The sequence below is a fragment of the Pygocentrus nattereri genome, chromosome 26, assembly GCF_015220715.1.
Source record: "Pygocentrus nattereri isolate fPygNat1 chromosome 26, fPygNat1.pri, whole genome shotgun sequence".
NCBI classification, from domain to species: Eukaryota; Metazoa; Chordata; class Actinopteri; order Characiformes; family Serrasalmidae; genus Pygocentrus; species Pygocentrus nattereri.
Window position 1 is genome coordinate 17,584,197 of NC_051236.1, and position 14,060 is coordinate 17,598,256.

The window sequence follows — 14,060 nt, forward strand, 5'->3', positions numbered from 1 at the left end:
CACAGGTTGCTGGCCACAGGACACTGTTGGCTGGATATTTTTGGTTGGTGGAATATTCTCAGTCTAGCAGTGACACTCAGGTGTTTAAAAACTCCAGCAGCACTGCTGTGTCTGATCCACTGAGACCAGCACAACATGTGCTAACAAACCACTAGCACATCAGTGTTATTACAGTGCTAACAAAGTACACAGAGAAACAGATGAAACAGGAGGTGGTCATAATGTTATACCTAGTCCGTTTATATAAAAATCAGCTCTACTTTGATCAGCCCTGCGTTGTGCCTCAACTGTATGCTGACTAAGCAGATATAAGCCAATGCCTTGATTCTCATTACATCACAGAAACAGTACATTCAAAATATTTTCATATATGGACTGCTTGGAACTATTTTATTTGAAAAAGTGAGGAAGATTAGAATTCATATGGGTCCTTTAAATTTATGCTTGATGCAGGAAAATTAATAACTTTTACTGAGTGGCTGTTTAGACAGTAGACTAAATAAACAAGGGGTGGTCTCTGACTTTTGTACAGTTCTGCATGTATAAAAACATTCTCATTCCTCTAGGTTACTGGTGAAACAGAATGTGAGGAGAGAGGAGGAACAAGCAATATTACAGCCAAAGCAACCGCAGAAGAAGTCAGGTTGCTGTTAAAAGCACACACACACATTTTTGTCCACACACTTTATAGAACGTATGTGCACAAAAACATATTAATATAGCAAATGTTGTAGACTATTGCTGCATTTCAATTTTTATTCACTCTATTGTCTTCATTAAGTTCTGTAAAGAATTTTCTCATTTGAATAGCATGAATTATGTAATCAGCTTCTCTTTACATGATATGCGCTACTGCTTCAAACTGAACAAGGATTTTAAATTAAATGGATTATTTTAAATGAATTGTGTGTTAATAGACTAATACATAGCAAAGATTACTGAGGTATAACTAGTCCTTGAAATTTTAAAATAATATTTGACCCAGATATACATGTTAAGTTGAACTGCAAAAATATAATTAAAAGATTGTTCTGCTGGCTCCTTTGATGCAACACCATATGTACTCAGACATACATTGTCCTACATGTACAGTGAATTGTACAAAGCAGCATTAGGATCAATTCAGGTCATAAATTAATCTGCAAAGCTATTAATTCAATGAACATCAATTCAATAAACTAAAACGGAATTGATTCCAACCCTGATGTCATGTACCCAAAATGTACATTAAAGCACCGAATCATGTGCATTAGGTCTGTGAGTCTGGATTCCATATGCAGAGGACAATTAGAATAAGTAGGCTGAGAAAGAGTGCAAAGACAATGAAGAAGACCTCTGCTGCCCACTGACTGTGTTGTACTCCTGTTACCGCCAGAGGGCGTTCAGAGGGAATCAGGTTGGTTAAGTTCAGCATATAACCCAGAGTCCAGCCAATGTCATTGTCTGCCACCTGTAATGGGAATATCAACAGTATTTCAGTCAGACCACAAACATGAAAGAAAAATAGAAAACCCCTAGATAGTAACATTTCATTCTAGCCTAAATGTTTTTAATTTGTTTATCTCTACTTAAGTATATTTGTAGTAAAGTAATTACTTTTTACTCAGTTACAGTCATTAGCATAGTAACTAATTCCTTTTGTTTAATTTCATTATGCAGTGCTTTGCAATCATTCACACCTCTCACTTTTGACATTTAGCATTTTACTCAAACCAGTAGTGCATTAAAAAGAGAAGAATAGCACCCAAGAAATTTCATTTCTTATTATTGCTGGTCCAGAAAAAAAAAAAACTTCTCCAAAATAGTTACTTTACAGAAGAAAACAAAAAATGTTCTGAACTTTCATGGTAAGTTAATGTGAAGAGATTTTCTTCCAAGTAATTTTGAAGCATTTTTTTCACAGCACAGATGCTGTACATGTAGAACAGGGGTTCCTAACCTTTTTTCATGTTGCCTTTTTTTAGGGTTAAAAATATTCTGTCATTCTCTCTTAGTCACCCCGCGCACACATACACAGGTATACACATTAAAGAAATTATAAAAATATTATGCCACAACCGTAGATCTTTAGCCTGAAAAAATGCTTCAAGTGCAGCAGTCTGTCAATACCCTTAATAGCAGGCTCGTTGAATCGAAATTCATAATCAACATTAGCCTGTGATCAATGGCCAGTAGGTGGAACCATAAAGCAGCACTTGTATGCACTCAAATTATTTTAGCTGCATTTGATAAAGTATATGTAAGACAGCTTAAGTCCCCCAGATTTTTGATGGGGGCCCTGGGTTATTTCATCACCCGATGTACAAAATTAATAAATATTGAGATGCATGTTTTTTTGTTTGTTTTTTGTTTTTTTGCTTTGTTTTGTTTAAGTAAATAATCATTTAAGTAAATAATACATGTCTGTTTTCATCTTTAACAAAATATTTAAACTGACCAAACATTGTTTCAGCAAATCCCCTGTCAAGATTAGCCACGTCTGCTAATGAGAGAACATCAGCTCATTATCTTGCTCATAATGAATGTACACAATCTATATCAAGTAAGATGCCAAAAAAGGTCATTTATTTTGTTTGTGTTTTACTTACATACAAAAGATGTCACTATCCACCAGATGCAAGGCAACCATAATAATGATGCTTATTGGTTATTTACAGCTAGCTATATACAGACAGAGACAGACTAGCCTGAACAGATTTTTACCAAACTGAACGATGTAATACATTTTGTGGTATCTAATAATTTAAGTGTTTTGTTTTGTATGTTTGTCCAGTTATTTTAACAACCTTCTGGTTGTGCAGGTCGCATTGTATGGTAAATCCAGCCATGCTTATGCTGATAGGAACTGGATGTGTTAAGACACGTTGCTGCAGATGTTTGTTATTCAGTACATTAGTAGTTTTGGACTACTTTTGTACTTCAAGTTGTTTTTAGAAAAGTGACTTTTAACTGAGCCACCCTTTCACTGAAATAACCTTTACTTGAGGATAGGTTTAGGTCACTTTACTCATCTCTGGTAACAATAAAAGCCAAATGTGTACAAACGCATATACATTTTACAGATATAAGCACCTACAATATATTGCATTATTACATTATAAAGTGGATTCATATTGGTTTCCCCACCTGCTTGACGAAGTAGATTTGATCCCAAGTAGCATTGAACTTATATCCTTTGAGAAGAATAGTCATAATATAGTGAGCTGAAGCACAATAATCCCGAAGATACTTCTCTTTCACCTTTGGATATTGTGACTGAAGCTGAGAAAAGATGAAAGCCATAAACAAATGATCATAAACTGCACCATACACATTTAAAACCAAAATAATTGGCAGTAGCTATGAGTGCTAATTTAGGTAGCATAAATATGACTGCTTGTCTGTGGGGTTGAATCATGACATTTGTTTGTGACACATAACAGCCAGATTAGAAAGTGTGATCATTATGTAGACATATGATGGCTCACAGTGTCCCAGGATTTGCTGCAGAAGGAGTCAATTGTGGAAAGAACCTGAGGCAACGGGGTCCTTGGAGCAAGACCAAGGAAGTCAAAGGTGTAGAAGTATGCAGAAAAAGCCTGAGATGAACATGGAGCCAGTATTTTAATGAACACAAAAATACAAAAGACTTATTATACTGTAAAGTGCAAAAGTTTGGGCCCCTCTAGTCAAATGGCATTTTTGTTGGTTTTATTATTGCAGGTTCAGTACACAAGTTCACATTTGCTACAGGAACTATGGTCATATAGCTATATTTAAGAAATAGTTTGTTCCTGGTAGAGGATATGTTAACTGGACAAATCAATAAACCATGTAACCAGGGCTGCCCAAACGTTTGCACTACATTGTATATCTGATATTGCTATATCTGTATGCCTGTGGTGTGTAATGTCTGCAAAAGTAAAAATTGAAAGTTAAATTTAGTCTAATTTAGTATGATAAAATGACAATTCTTTTTTAGGATCTGTGGGGGAAAAAACACTCACATAAAATTCTCCATTGACAGGTGGCTGGTAGACCCCGTTAAAGCCACAGTCTGGAAAAAGCGCACAGTTACTCAGGTTTACCAATTTGTTCATCTCTGATGAACACTCCTGAGAATTACCGCTCCCCATGAAAGTGACCGTTAATGAGGGGTCAAAAGGCACTGGCTTGCTGACACAAGGAGAGTCGTAAAGATTACCCAGAGCCACCGTCAGATTGTAACCACTGGGATAGCATGGGTGGAAGACAACGGTACTGGGGCTAGCAATCTAGGAGGAATAAAAAATAACAGGCTTTGGAAAGGCAAAGACATTTACAGTGGATTTTTTATGCAATTAATTTGCCTTAATTATAAAGCTCATGCAACTGATAATCTTCTAATCCGCTCAAGCAAATTAGGACAACCCATTTATCAATTTTCCAAAGGCCATCTAGGAAAGTCCACCACGTAAAGGCAGAGTACCATCATAAACATCATTAATGGTCATATCATGAGATGTTAACAGCAGGCAGAATATTATGGTCTGATAAAAAGGACATCATGCACTGTATGGAACATGGAAGGGTATGTATGGAAGTTTACATCAGGGCAAAAACATTGTAATTACAGATTACTACATAATTACAGTCACTAGGTATTTATTATCTTTAGGCTTCCTTTCTGATATCTTCATCAGTCTCTCTTTTCAGCATCAGAAATCTGAGCACTAACCTGCAGGCGCGCCTGGATCCTCTTCAGGGCCTGGTCTTTTCCATAGCACAGGTAACTGTGTGTGTACAGCTCAAACTTGAAGCCATAGAGCTGGAGGTCAATTGCAGTATTTGGGTCTTCAACTGGATACTTGGGTGTGAAGGAAATCTGAGTGGATGCACCACCCAAATCCATAGCTCCTAGAATCCTCCCAGCTTTAGGGTGAATCCATTTACCATCAAATGTATACTGTTTGGGAAACATATCAGGGTTTGGAATATTGGAATTGCAATTATTAAAAGAAGGGATTTAACCTTCTAGGGAGAAAGTACCAGATGTCTGTCCATTTGACTTTTCCTTCGACCAGACATTCCATTGATTTTTCAATATACATTTCTGTATAATGCACTTGTTGAAATCTAAACAAAGTCATTTAGACTAGTTTGATGTATAATGGTGCATTGTAAAGAAATCTGCTACTTGTATGCCTTTTTATCCAGAGGTGGTAAAAGGAACCTGTCGACCTATAGTCAGATACAAAAGTCTGTGCACTCCAGTCAAAAATTAGAAATGTTATTGATTTTGTAAGTAAAAAAAAGATCCTCTACAGAAAAAAAAGTACAGAAAAAGATCCTCTACAGAAAAAACCTCTGCATGTTTCAATGCAATGTAATTACTGCGGATTTGCCAGACTTAACATAAAGTCTGGAAAAACAACAAAACACATAATTTTGCTTATGCAAAATTTATGGTGCATAATTTATGTTTCTTTTCTATGTTAGGTTTAGCTAATAAGTAGAAACTGTGCAAGAAAACTTGTAGAAAAATTCCATATTTAAGTTCCCTGTACAGAATGAGTTAACTTATTTTCACCTAGAAAAAGAGCAAAATGTAATCGGAATAATGGTGTTCAGACTTTTGCACAGGACTATACAGAGTTTTAATACAGAATGTTTATAATGGTAAATTCTGTGTAAACATAAAATCTCTTTTGTAAAATGATCTCTTTGCAACTGCTTCACGTAATAAATTCATGCGATGTTGTTTTTAAGTGGTTTGGATGGCTGATTCCCGTCACCACCACTGTGAAAAGATTAGATTCTGTCTCAGTCTCATTTCTCTAAAATGATGCATTGGAATTGCCCTTTAAATGAGTGGAGTGGAGATCATGTCAGTGCCATGATGGCTAAATATCAAATATTGATATTCCAGCCATTTTAATATTAGATTCTTAATTCACAAAAATATAATAATCCAACCATACAGAGTCATACTCAGAAAACATCAGATTTTTATGTCTTTAAAGCAGAGCTGACCTTAATGAAACCTTCCAAAAGATAGTTGATGGTGATCCAGCCGTAAGCCCCCTCCTCCATACCACTGATTATTCTGGCCCCACGAAAGTCAAAGGGATAACTCTGTATAGTCTTGGCCACCTCTGCAAGTATTATATCTGCTTGAGTTTGGTTTTGTAAACTGTGGAACAAAGTGATTTAAAAAGGTAATTAGTTAGGACTTCTTTTGTACAGTAGTACAGTAGTTAAGTAGGCTTAACTGACGTTAATGTGAGTTTATTGTGCATAAAGATAAACACAAAGCACTTTATAAAAGAATATAAAAGGCTGTTTATTACCATAATGGAAAAAAATTTGTCACAGAAGGAGTTAAGTAAAAAGTGTTTATCAAATAGTTAAACAGTCCAGGAGTCTGTCTTCTTTCTGTGAGTTGTGTCTGCAGAAGGCCATTCTGACTGAAATGTTGTATTATTTTTAGCATGAAAGTTCAATAAAGAGTTTTTAGAGTGTGTAAGTGCTTGAATTTTTTGCTACTATGTAAATATTCCAGTATTCTCATTTTTACAATTTACACTTTATTCAAGTAAGCATTCCCTTAGCAAGCATTGTATTTGAATTCATTTTAGGCCAAAAAACACTAAGAAGTCCAACCCCTTTATGTTGAAGTTGTGAAAATGTGACAGGCTGAAATATTTCATGCAAAACAAGCTACCATGCTTCCTGTTATCAAGTTGCTACCATATAATATCAGTTTGTACAGTTTGTAACAGTACATTTTATCTTAAAAAAAAAACAAAAAACAAACAAGAGACGTCAAGAGACGTTCTTTGTGTGGAAAGACTCCTAATCAGTTGCCACAACAGACAGTGCTATGACCTCATATGCACCTTTCCAGTTACTCTAATCACCCATTCCATCAGTTATTACTGGTTGATATTAATGGGGGCCTTTCAGACACAAGATCACTTGCCACTCTATAAGCCATACACATCTGTATGACTCTAAATATTGCAAAAAAGGTACTTCCATTTGGATGAATTAATAACAGCAGCTGTTAGTCAATTAGGTATGTTGGTATAACCTTAAATTAGTGCACATTATATCAAATAATAAATAACAGTTAAAAGTTAGTATATGACAGTCCTACCAATATATATGACACAGCCTTGCTTTTTATCCAATGTTTAAAAATATGACTAATGCTTTGAGTTTATATTGACACATCCCCCAGCGGTTTGGTCAAACAAGATTGTTCATGAGGGCTCATGAAAAATATCTGCTGGTATAAACAGCAATGACAGAGTTGAAAGGAGGACAGAAACTCACTCACCTTAGGAGCCGCATGCCTGCTGTGGCCCCCAGGTACACAGGGGTCATACGTCGCTGGCTGTCTGGTACTGTGGCCAAAGCAACATCTAAGCATTCTCTAAGGCTCTGTCCAGCACCAGGAGGATTTGTGACATAACTGGAAATACCATCACCTACAGACAAAGAATCATATTCATCTCACCAGCCTCAGGAAAAAAGATACAGTTATTAAAAATACTCTACTGTGAACACTTATCTTTCCATCAAACAAAAAATAATGTATTTGTCTGTACCATCATCAGATAATCACACACACATTCTACCAGTACACATAATGCACTAGTACCTACAAAGAGGGTCCCACAAAAGGACTTTTCTGTTGCAATACCCCACCTTTCACATCGCAAGTCAGTTTTTGAGAAACCACTCCAGTGTTGTTTTCCTTATTCCCGGGCCACTGGTAGAGGAAGAGGGAGGTGTGTGTGGAACCGGCATCAAACACCATACCGTACTAAGGAAGTTGGACAAAGGCAAGAAATCCACCCATTCTCCAAACATTAGACATTTATAATGGCTACTCAGACCTTCCTGACCTGCTGGACCTGCTCACATTATGCTGATTTAACAGTAGATTTGCCCTTGTTTAAAGTGCAACATGCTGATTCTGTCCACAGGCCTTCTGTATAATTTATCAAGCATGTTTTCCGGTAAATCTAAAACTGTTACAGATATCAAGTTCTGGCTGAAAAATATTGTTGTTGGACACAACGCAATGGTGAACTGCCAGTATATCTTGATTTTTTGATTATTGTGCTTTTTACTTTTTTGTCACAGGATATTTGCCAAAACCAGTGAGTAACAGTGATGTCATTCAGTCACACATTATTAAAACAACAAATCATCTGCATTAACTCCTATGTGAAACAGAAAATGACTACAAATCTAGGTCATTTCAACTGGTTATTTAATTCTTGTCAATTTTTAACTGAAAAATGAAATGAATGATGCTTGTTGACTAAAAGCACCTGTGTTAAGTAAGGTGGATCCACAGTCTGACGTGTCACCAGAGAGAGGACCAGAGCAATGATGGTCATACATGCCACAGCTACCAGTGCAATGCCGAATAGCAAAGGCTTGATGTGTGGGTTGCCCATAATTGTCATAGCACTATACACACAGGAAAACTGTAACAAATAAAAAAAGAAACACAAAATATAAAACAAAAATAAAGACAAACTGTCAGAGACCACCCTTTGTTTATTTATGTCTGGTCAAAATGGAAATTCAGTACAAGTTATACATTTTTCAGCATCAGGACAAAAACAAATATTTAATGGAAAGTTACTCAGAAGCCTGAACAATTAAACATATTTTTTTCAGTCTTTATTATAGATTTCATTCTTTTTAGTTACTTGTTTTTAGTTCTTCAAAGAAATCTGCAGATATATTTTTTCACACGTCCAAAGTTCAGAAGTAGAAATTTGTTATTTATGCAAGGGTATTAATTTATTCATAATCTCCTCAGAAATACTTTCTCAAAAAAGAATTATTTGCATTTAATATTTTACCTGGACATTAAATGAATGGGTCTGACTTTTGCACAAAACAGCTGATAAGGTCATTTAGGTTAATAGTTCGTGAAAAAATAGTTTTTGTTCGTGTATCAGTCACACTTTGGATAGCCCCCTATAGATGATCTACAGAAGATTAAGTTATTAACAAATTATCTGATGACGTACAGTTGATTATCAACAGCATTAGGATCAAGTTTATCTAGCATTTTGCATGCACTGCAGTCATTCAACGTGCTTTAAAAACAGGAAAATCTAAAGATATTACAATTTAAAAAGTAAAGGAGAATAGAAAATAGAAATTTTAAAAATGCTTACTGTAGATTTCAAAAGAGAAGAAATGAATCATTAATTTAGAAATCAAATTAAAAATGTAAAATAAAAAAATAGATATGTAGTTAAAAGGCAGGATAATAAGCAGTAGATTCATCAAAGTGCTGCTGTCTTAGCAATATTTACCATATCAACATAAAACAAGAGTTTTATTTCCATGAACATACTGGACATAATGGCAAAATTCAAAGAGAAATAGACTAATGCAGATGAAGATGTGTAGTAGGAATTACAGAATTGTTATGATCTCTATTTTTAAAATATCAGGATTTAAAGGATGCAAAAACTTAAACATACGCTGCCAGACGTAGTCCTGTTTCATAGTTGCTGATTTAGGATGAACAATTTGTACCTTTTCTAAATTCATATTACAACAATGATCAATTACTATGTGGATTACTATGTGGTTTAACGATTAACTCTGACATATCTACAGAGAGTCAACTATTAACTCCCTCAGACCTTTGCTTGTCACACGCTGATAAGACACAGAATGGCACGACAGAGACAGAGCAGAGAGAAAAGCACAAAAGCCTCACTCACCCTGTGTGGTTGTGTGGTTTCTGCCTGACTGAGCTCAGTCCACTCACACACAGATGTCCATGTGCTGTGGAGAGGCAGCACAACACACTTATCACACCCGAACTTCACACACGTCGTCTGGAAACTGAACACACTCTCTCTCGCTCTCCTTGTCTTCAACCCATTTTCCGGTCTGTTCTCCACCAACCACACACACACACACACACACACACACACACACACTCACACATACTCACACACCCTGCCAGGCTAGCACAAAATGAGTATTCTATAATCTATTCCAAAAAGTGTTTAATCGGAAATACAGGGCATTTTACACTGTGTTGAAAAGACTATTTTAAAATTAAAAACATTAAAATTTGTCATTTTGAAAAATAGGAATATAAGGAACATATGAAAGTGCAGTTCAAGGGATGTAGTTGAGTACAAATGGACAGATATACTAACACAAAATTTTAATCTTTACTTCTGTTCTTTATTTAAACTTCATAAACCACTGTTTAAATGACTCATGCTACTTGGTGTAAAACCTTTGAGCTATTTAATGTTGTTCACAGGTGATATAAACCTAAAACACAAAAATCACAATTTAGTATACGTGCAGAAAATATTATTTTAAATTATCATTACTATTATCATTACTGTTACTGTTTTTATTACTATTACTTTTTACACTTATCTTACTGTTGTTATTACTGTTACTGTTATCATTACTATATGTATTACTTTTAGTATTACTCTTATTGTTACTATTACTATTAATTACTGTTACTGTTATTCCTATTACATGTAGTAAAACCCTATTTCCAAAAAAGTTGGGACGTGTGCAGAATGTAAATAAAAATAGAATGCAATGGTATTCACTATGAACACTATATATAAACACTATATTTAATTGAAAATAGTACAACAATAACATACCAAATGTTGATTTGTGAAAAATATATGTCTATTTTGAATTTGATGTCAGCAACACCTTTTTAAAAAGCTGGGACAGGGACAAGTTTACCACTGTGTTGCAACATCTTCTAACAACATTCTGTAAGTGTCTGGGAACTACAAAAAACCAATTGCTGTAGTTTTGAAAGTGAAAACTCTACCTGTTCTTGCTTGATACAAGATTTCAATTTCTCAACAGATCAGGGTCTCCTTTGTTGTATTTTTTGTCTCATAATATGCCAAATGTTTTCAATGGATGACAGGTCTTTTACTGTAGAGCCATGCTGTTGTAATATGTAATAAATGTGGTTTGCCATTGCCTTGCTGAAAGAAGCAAAGACTTCCCTGAAAAGGATGTCATCTAGATGGCAGCATATGATGCTGCAAAACCTATATATATTATTTAGCATTGATGGTACCTTCACAGATGTGCAAGTCACCCATGCTATGTGCACTAATGCACCCCGGTTGGTCTTTAGCCCTAAGGAGGCAGCATTCATAATTTTCAAACAGTATTTTAGATTTTCATTACTTGGAACACAGGACACATTTCCATTTTGCTTCAGTCCATCTTAATGAGCTAATGAGAGAATGCTGTGGCGTTTCTGGATTCTGTTTGTATATGGTTTCTTCTTTGTATAGTAGTTGGAGTTTTAACTTGCGGCGACCTTGTTCAGAGACAATGTTTTTCAGAAGTGCTTCTAAGCCCATGCAGAACCATGTCTGTTTTAATGCCTGTTTTTGAAACCTGAGGGCTCTCAGCCAGCCAATATTTGTTATCCCTTGCATAGAGATTTCTCAGGATTTTTAGTTTAAGTCTTAATGTTATTATGTACTGTAGATGATGAAATCCCCAAATTATTTGCTATTTTATGTTGAGAAATTTTATTCTTGAATTGTTGCACTATTTGATCATGCACTCCTCCTCATCTTTACTTCTAAAAGACTCAGCCTCCTTGGGATGCTCTTCTTATACCCAGTCATGCTATGTGACCTGTTGCCAATTAACCACTAAATGTTTTTTTTTTAGCATTACACAACTTTACCAGTCTTTTGTTGCCTGCCCCATCCCAACTTTTTTCACGTGTGTTTCTGGGATCAAATTCACAATTTAGCATTTAGTTTTCAAAAAACAAAAAAAAACTACATTTGATATTGTTGTTTAAAAAAAGATGTTTAAATTGATGTAAAATATTGCTTTTGTTCATCTAAACAAAAATTTTGCTTTGCATTCTCCATTCAAAGTATTCATTTATGCTTGCTCTTTTGTTACCACATTAAAGTTTTGGGGTTTTTTTTACGTTGAACTGACAAACCATTTTTCCTGTGTTTATATCCTGCCTGTGCCAACACACAGCTTTAGAGTTAGGCATTTGTACTAAAGACCTTGACTCATAGGAAGAAGTGACACCTCTGAAAGTTCAGCACATGGTTTTCCTGTTTTTTTTTTTTTTTCCTTTTAGCTAAAATTTGTTTTGATAAGTCAGCAATTAATGTGTGAAGGCCACTGAGACAATTTCCCAAGGAAACACTCTGAGAAAAATCAACATAGTGTCTCACAGCGCTAGAACACAAAATGCTTCCTCACTTTTTCATGACCACTTACATCATTCTGTGTTTTATCTTTAAAGAGTGACTTAACCTGACTGCCTTTATATTTACACTATACTGAACTTTACATTAAACATTGACAATGTAACACACTGATTACTGTTCTGTTCATTTACTGCAAAAAAGAACCCACAAAGAGCATGCCAAAAAACTCAAACCCAAAAATAATATTTTTTTTACAGTTATCAAATATCAAATATATTATTTGATTCTGACATTTATAATTCTCTTACACAAACTTGGTACTTCGATTCTTCAGAAGGATATTATTCAGAACGCTAAGCAGTGAGTCATTCTGTTTTGCCACTGAGCACATAAGAGAACATGCCAAGCTAGTAGAAGTGTGCAAATAGTTTTATTCAAGTTTGGAGCTTTACTGCAGATATGTTTAAAAGTCACAAAGGAAGTTTATCTATTAAACAGATCAGACTTTAGCATTTACCCACTTCACTGACAACAGAAATTCTGTTATTCTTTCTACACGCAAGAAGACATGTTCATCATATTTCTATAGTGATAGCTTTGTTCTGGAACACCTGTGCACGACAATCTCATATGTCCTTTCACCTCAGCATCATGATTAAGATTCCACAAAAGCTTTCCTTCCGTCTGTGCACCTCCCACACAAAGAAAACTGTAATTTCTCTCCGTCATGCTCAATTATAAATTAAACTGAAAAATGCAGGGGATGGTGCAAAACGTATCATAAGTCAGATTAAATTTCCCATATGAATACCCACTAAAACCCATCTAACTGGTGTTCTGCTTCACACAATTACACCTCACACTGCAAAGCAAACACACGCAGACCTCTCAGAGGACTAATCCTAACACTTAAACTAAACTAAACATCTAAACTACAGCCAGACATTAAAATAACCATAACCAAACACTCAACCTTAAGAAAACATTTAGCACAATCATAACCAAGCATCCAAATAATCACACTCAAGCACCTAAAGAATCATAACAAAACACTTAAACTATGACCAAAAAGCGAAACAACCATAAACACCTAAACAACCATAACTAAACACTAAAACAACCACAACCAAACACTGAAACCACCATAACCAAAGACAAACACCCATAAACAAACACCCAAACAATATAACAAAACACTTAAACAACCATAACAAAAAACTCAAACAACCATAACTAAAGACAAACATCCAATCATAACCAAACATCCAAACAACCACAACCAAACACTTAAAAACCATGACCAAACACCTAAACAACCATAACTAAAGACAAGAAATAACTACTATTACTTTTCTTTTACAAATCTAAAAGCCATATTTTATTATAAAATGATAAATTATGAATATTATTATTAATAATATTAGTATTGTTGTTGTTGATGATAATGTTGATGTTCCACACTATAAGGTTAGTCATATGCAAAAGTTATTACATCTTCCATCTATGGAGTTACTTTTGTGCCAAAATGTTTGAGAGAAGATCAGAGCTGCCAAGGGATGCTCCTGTCATCGCACCAATCACGGCATCTTTTCTTAACCATCTTTATGCCAATTGGTCAAGGTCCATTTGTGGCTGTGGTGTTGAATCAGCTGATGTGCTTGTAGCGCTGACATTAGCTAGATGGTTTAAAGCTTTCTAGTATCAAATCAATAGAAATTATTTATCAGTAAAACTCTGTCATAAATAATAATAAATTAATCTAACTAACATTGGTAGTCAAGCCATTTGTTTCCTACCAGAGGCTTAACATTAGCTATCTTCAAATAAATAGCTTAACATTAATCAACTAATCTGATGTTA

General features: G+C 35.0%; 2 protein-coding genes across 5 annotated transcripts in view; one reads left to right on the forward strand and one right to left on the reverse strand.

Annotated features, from left to right (window-relative positions):
- Positions 1–1,040, forward strand: part of rab44 (RAB44, member RAS oncogene family) — a 30,664-nt gene extending 29,624 nt beyond the window's left edge. For all 4 annotated transcript variants that reach the window (XM_037535101.1, XM_037535098.1, XM_037535100.1 and 1 more), the window contains one exon: positions 567–1,040. In XM_037535101.1, coding sequence (XP_037390998.1) covers positions 567–654 — 88 coding nt within the window. In that variant the 3' untranslated portion in view covers positions 655–1,040. The remainder of the gene's footprint in view (positions 1–566) is intronic.
- On the reverse strand, positions 220–9,900 carry entpd8 (ectonucleoside triphosphate diphosphohydrolase 8). The gene is made up of 10 exons (XM_017686336.2): positions 9,726–9,900; positions 8,304–8,462; positions 7,672–7,789; positions 7,301–7,451; positions 5,992–6,151; positions 4,697–4,924; positions 3,987–4,253; positions 3,468–3,578; positions 3,127–3,261; positions 220–1,450 (listed from the first exon to the last, which is right to left on the reverse strand). The coding sequence occupies exons 2-10, from the start codon at positions 8,439–8,441 to the stop codon at positions 1,250–1,252; spliced, it is 1,509 nt and encodes a 502-aa protein (XP_017541825.1). The 5' UTR covers positions 8,442–8,462; positions 9,726–9,900; the 3' UTR covers positions 220–1,249.
- Between the last annotated feature and the right edge of the window lie 4,160 nt (positions 9,901–14,060).

Bases quoted from the DNA above. Each gene is read 5' to 3' on its own strand.
- entpd8 (XM_017686336.2), bottom strand. From the start codon at position 8,441: ATGACAATTATGGGCAACCCACACATCAAGCCTTTGCTATTCGGCATT. The intron at 7,790-8,303 runs GTGCTTTTAGTC...CAACTTCCTTAG, and splicing joins ATCCACCTTACTTAACACAG to TACGGTATGGTGTTTGATGC. The intron at 6,152-7,300 runs GTGAGTGAGTTT...TTTGTTCCACAG, and splicing joins GCAGGCATGCGGCTCCTAAG to TTTACAAAACCAAACTCAAG.